The sequence below is a fragment of the Sitodiplosis mosellana genome, unplaced genomic scaffold (assembly GCF_009176505.1).
Source record: "Sitodiplosis mosellana isolate CC-2019 unplaced genomic scaffold, AAFC_SMos_1.0 Smas_scaffold_3014, whole genome shotgun sequence".
Classification (NCBI taxonomy): domain Eukaryota; kingdom Metazoa; phylum Arthropoda; class Insecta; order Diptera; family Cecidomyiidae; genus Sitodiplosis; species Sitodiplosis mosellana.
Window position 1 is genome coordinate 1 of NW_022598256.1, and position 5,565 is coordinate 5,565.

The 5,565-nt window shown below is 35.8% G+C and overlaps 2 protein-coding genes across 2 annotated transcripts; one reads left to right on the forward strand and one right to left on the reverse strand.

Moving 5' to 3' along the window:
• Positions 1 to 6: 6 nt before the first annotated feature.
• Positions 7 to 3,621, forward strand: LOC129571625 (protein claret segregational-like). Its single transcript, XM_055451443.1, has 7 exons — positions 7 to 1,284; positions 1,347 to 1,496; positions 1,559 to 1,747; positions 1,807 to 1,959; positions 2,030 to 2,043; positions 2,360 to 2,489; positions 2,699 to 3,621. The coding sequence occupies exons 1-7, from the start codon at positions 804 to 806 to the stop codon at positions 3,370 to 3,372; spliced, it is 1,791 nt and encodes a 596-aa protein (XP_055307418.1). The 5' UTR covers positions 7 to 803; the 3' UTR covers positions 3,373 to 3,621.
• A 667-nt stretch (positions 3,622 to 4,288) lies between these two features.
• On the reverse strand, positions 4,289 to 5,430 carry LOC129571626 (uncharacterized). Its single transcript, XM_055451444.1, has 2 exons — positions 4,836 to 5,430; positions 4,289 to 4,758 (listed from the first exon to the last, which is right to left on the reverse strand). Exons 1-2 carry the CDS (start codon positions 5,025 to 5,027, stop codon positions 4,366 to 4,368), a joined length of 585 nt encoding a protein of 194 aa, XP_055307419.1. The 5' UTR covers positions 5,028 to 5,430; the 3' UTR covers positions 4,289 to 4,365.
• Between the last annotated feature and the right edge of the window lie 135 nt (positions 5,431 to 5,565).

The following is a 5,565-nucleotide window of genomic DNA, read 5'->3' on the forward strand; positions in this document are numbered from 1 at the left end:
TTCAAAGTGGCCAGTTGAATCGAGTTGGTCGAAGATCGATTGCCATACACGGAAATACATTAAAATGTATGCAATCACATACAAATTTGAATATTCATGGATATGAAGTTTTTGACTTAGTAAACAATACATTTATTTTGTTCAAGGAGAATTTTTGAATAAAACTTTAGTTTCTGAATAAAATACACCGAATTTTTTCTGTAGAATTTTTTGTATGGACCGATTGAGTTTAAAGAAAGTCGTGATAGCAGCGAAATTGATTTTGTTGATATTTTATCCTAAAACGCTTCATAAATGGAGAGAGAATTTTCTACTGCTGTCTACAATAATAATCGTATTCAGTTCGTCGTTCATTTGTTCAGGCTAAAGCGGCTGATTCCCGCAAAATATGAATATTGCGTTATGACTGGCACTTTTTTGTTTTCTCATTTGCACCGAATGTAATTTGCCGTGATATTTTCAACTGCATATCCCGTAGAGACAGTGTCTGTTTGAATGAGTTCCTAGGGGCCAACTAAACTCACTGAAACCAATAACTGTTAAACATAATTATTTTCAGCGATTTTCCCCAATTCTGGAACGATATTGAAGCGGAAATCGGAGTTCAACCAGAGGGTTTGAAGCAAGTTAAGTCCGTTTTGACAATTCTTGGGTTTTTGACGAAGAGTTCGATAGCTTCAATCAAAACCGGAAACAAAATTGAAAAACTACAAAACGATTATGCCAAAATTCGATCGAACAAACCAGCAGAAATATTTTCTCGCTTCCCGGAATCGCAGCATATCGATTATTTCACTCCAGGGATGAAAACGATCATTCTCAACATTGCCACTCATTTAAATAGGAAGAATGTTCCAGAACTAACAACCATCAGAAACAAACTTCTGCGACGCGCCAAAAAAGTGTGCGATGAAATTACCGAAGATGACATCATTTTTGACAACGAGCCATCTGGTTTGGTCGTCAAGATATCTTGTCCGCAGTGCTCGAAAGTAAAGCTACTCTCCAAAACGAGCGGAGAAAACTGCTTTTCGTTGTTCAATTTTAAGAATCATTACGACGTAGCTCACAAAGTTGCGACGGGAGGGCAGCAAATGACAAACCCAAACCAAGAGCCCCATCGTCGTCAATCAATGATTGATTTGATTTCTTTGGACGTTCCAATGGGCAATGCTGGCGTTGTTTCGGTAGAGCCGGACGACCAGAGCTATAATATGCTCAAGAAGAGATTCGATGATCTCTCCAATGAAAATCTAATTCTGAAGACTGAATTAGATCAACGAGGTAAATGTCTAGTAAACAATATACTATTTCATTTGACTTGATTAATTGTAATTTTTTTGTAGCTGCAACAATCGAAGGGCTTATGCAAGCAGGCAATCAATACAATTCCGTCGTGGCTGAGAAAAATGCGTACAAAGAAGAATATGAAAGACTCACTCAAAAAAATACCCTTTCTTCGTCTTCAGCCGACATGAATGAATTACACCAACAAGGTAAATGTCCAGTAAACAATACACTATTTCATTTGACTTGATTAATTGTAGTTTTTTTGTAGCTGCGAAAATTGAAGAGCTTAGACAGAAGCTTTTACGAGCAGGAGCTGAATACCGCAATGTTGTGGCTGAAAGAGATGGGTACAAACTCGAATTGGAAAAAATTAACCGTGCTAAAACCATTTCCTCATCTTTGGCCGATTTGCACATTAGTAACATCACATCTGTCACAGAACAATTGCATGAAAAAAGTAGGAGTATTTCAATTTTGATTTAATTCTTCATTTCAATGATTTGATTTTAATTTTAGTTCAGCGTATCAAATGTCTTGAAGAAGAAAATGATGCTTTCCGCCTGAAGATAACTTCCAAAGCCAAATTTTCTGCAAATCTATGTTTCTTCGATGGAAATGCAGATGAAAATGAAGCGATCCGCTTTGAAGGAAATTCTGTGCAATTCAAAGGTATTTGGAATTTTTTGCCAATTTGATTTTCATTATTTACAATTTATTCTTTCAATGTTCCATTCCATAGATTGCCAAGATCGCGCACACACAGAAAAGAATCCCCGGAAATTTTGGGTGTTCGCCGTAAAATTTGACATTTATATATAAATTTCTATATACATTTTACCGGCAACACTTCAATTTTCCGGGCGATGACAAATTTTCGAACATTTTATCAAATACTATATATATTTTACCGCTTGAAATGACAGATGGCGCTAATTTCTGTTGGAATATTTGAAATTATGTCATCGCCCGGAAAATTCAAGTGTTGCCGGTAAAATGTACATAGAAATTTATATATAAATGTCAAATTTTACGGCGAACACCTAAAATTTCCGGGGATTCTTTTCTGTGTGCAGTATGGCTTTACTTTGACAATATTTACCGTGGCGAATCTGCTGAGATGAAATTCAAAAATGCATTACCATATTTGGATGCTTTTCTGGGCGGCAAAAATGCTTGTATTTTTACTCATGGAACCACAGGTAAATATTGCATTGATTATTATTAAAAAATATTGATTCGCCTAATTGTTGTCGAAATTGAATTTTTGATTATTGATTTATAATAAATTTATTTCAAATTAGTTCCGTTTAACAAAAGTCAATATCCACAATAACGGATGAATTGAATTTTTATGACAAAAATGAAATTAATTCGTTTATCTTTCATTTCTGTAAAATGAATTTTTCAGGTAGTGGAAAGTCGTGTACAATGTTCGGCATAAACAACAGTGTAGGACTCCTGGCAAGCTCGATCGACTACATTTTAAAGCAGGGCCACCGCTTGAACATGAATGTCATCGAAGTATTCAAAAAGGAAATCTACGACCTTGGCGAAGGGAAAAAGCGATCGTTCAAGCTGACCGTAAAAGCGAAGAACGTGCAGATAACATCGTTCGGTAGATTTGAGCAAGTTTGCAACAAAGTGAAGGCGATCCGCACGCAAAAATCCACTAATCAAAATGCAACGTCATCACGGTCTCACATCATGTTCCGGTTCAATGTGGAAACAAAACCTGAAATCACATTGGCATTAGTTGATTTGGCAGGATGGGAGAGCCCGTATGGAAAGGACGATATGCAAGAAACCATTTTCATAAACAGCACACTGATGGATTTCAACAAGATTTTAGCCAGTGTAGCTGGAAATAAATGTGTTACGTCCACTACGCTGCTAAGTCAAATGTTCAAGCCGTATTTGACGGGAAACAGCGTGGTGTGCATGTTCTACCACGTGGCAGCCAATGCGTTGAAAAAAGGCCTGGAGAATATCAAAGATGTTGTTCCGTCAGCCAAAGGTGATAAAATGAGCACCGGAACAATAAAAAGAGAACCACTTCGTGATCTGTCCAACTTAAGTCGCTAAATGTTTTCAATAAAGTTAATTCTAACAGAAGTTTTATGAATCAAAAGAAATGGGTGTTTTATTTGAAGAAATCGACGAACCGTGCATTTATTCTTTTACTGTTTTATAGCTTTGGATATTTTCTACATGGATTAAGTATTTCAAATTTAACCACATCTGAATTGAACTTCGAAAATTGAACTTGAAAAAAAAATGTTGGATGCATTGCGATCTCGTAGAAAAGAGAATACAAATTGCAACAATTCAAAACACACACACAAATGTATGGACTTTTGTCTGAAATAATGGGACATTTTTAATGGGACGGTATTAATCAGTCTGAATATATTTCTTTTTACAAAAAACTGTACACAAACCGAACAATGCAAACTAAATATTTTATTGTTGTTGATGTTGCGTCTCTCTTTTTTCACTGCCTCGATTGCAATAGCACATCTTCTCCGATAACTGGAAATGCGATAGAGCATTCAGAATTTCTCTCAGAGCCTTGATTTCAACTATTTGTATTTGATTTTTATGAATGTCGAATTATATTTACAGCCGATTCAAGTTACGGATTAGGGCAAAAACGGTAATCTCCGTAATGATAAAAATTGAAATTATCTGAGAAACAAAAGTAGTAATTTGGAATGTTTTATAAATATTGAAATCAAAACTGAGGCTGATCGTTAAGTTGAAAGCATGAAATAAATTATTTAGAGCCAACTTGACAGTCAAACTAAGGAGTAAGAGTAAAGAAAGCTTTGTTTTCCGCGTCATAATTTATGAAAGCCAATTTTCAACCGTTTGACGAAGCGAAAAAAATCAAGGCGATTCGATTTCTATATTGTAAAAGCGAAAACTGCAATTACATAGTCCAGATTTTTTAATAATTTGTTCATTTACAATATGCTGTTAAGAAAGAGAACCACACTCATACACGCAACATTTTTTTTTCTTTATTTGTCAGATTTTATTGTTATCATTTTGAATCTGTTGACAATGCTGCAAAATCTAACTATGACAGAAATTTCCGTCTGATTCGGTTCGCATTCGTTTGCTGTTTTTTGGTGCGTCCTCGTTGCCATTGAATTCCTCATCCGATTCGAGTGTATGTCTTCGCTTGAGTCCTTCACAAACGTGTTTGAAAAAACCTTTCAGGTAATCTTCAAATCCAATAATGGTGAAGGAATTGTCTGCGCGGTGGATAATTCTAAAGAGAAAACGGATTGTTGCTGCATACTTTTTAAACGCTGGTTTCGGGGCAATGTTTTTATTTTTTGAGAGGCCAGTAAATGAAAATACTCGGAGAAGTTTTGTGTCGAAGCAATGCCCCATCAAAAAATCGGTGACTTTTTTGGCATTGGATTTGCCTGTCGATCCTCCGAATATCACCAATGATCGAATCTTAACAATGGAACATAAAATATGATAAACTTAAAATGAATGGCAAAATAAAAATAACATAAAATTGTTGCATTTACCAATTTTTTTCGGGCTACTTTGTCTTCTTTCAATTTTTTCTCGAAAAAATTCAATTGCTCAAGACTTCGAATAGGGAATATATCATCCGCATCTTCTTCAACATCATTCGCAGCTGAATCGTCAATTTGCAATTTTTTAACGGACTCCTGAAGCTCTTGAACTGCGTTGCGAAGGTTCCCCAATTCATCCATATTTTCAGGTGCAAATCGATGCGATTATAAGTCTGTCGTTGCTCATGTAATATTGAGAACTGACAACAATATTGAAGTGTAAATCAATGCAAAAAAGTCACCGACTATTTGATGGGGCATTGCTTCGACACAAAACTTCTCCGAGTATTTTCATTTACTGGCCTCTCAAAAAATAAAAACATTGCCACGAAACCAGCGTTTAAAAAGTATGCAGCAACAATCCGTTTTCTCTTTAGAATTATCCACCGCGCAGACAATTCTTCCGCTATTACTGCACTCAAAGAGAAACCAAAAGATTTTTCAAAACGCGCCCGTAAAAAAACTATAGCAAAAGTATTAGTATACAGACACTTGAATCAGACGAAGAAGTTATTGGTCCGTGTGATCTTACTGAATGTGGAGCACTGCTGCTCAACAGCTGAAATAAGCTATTTATATCAAACTGCATCTCCCAAAACCACAAGGTCATCGGTTATTCAACTTAAATGTCGGTTTGAAACGCAATAGATAATATCGATAGCATTACAAACCGCAGAGC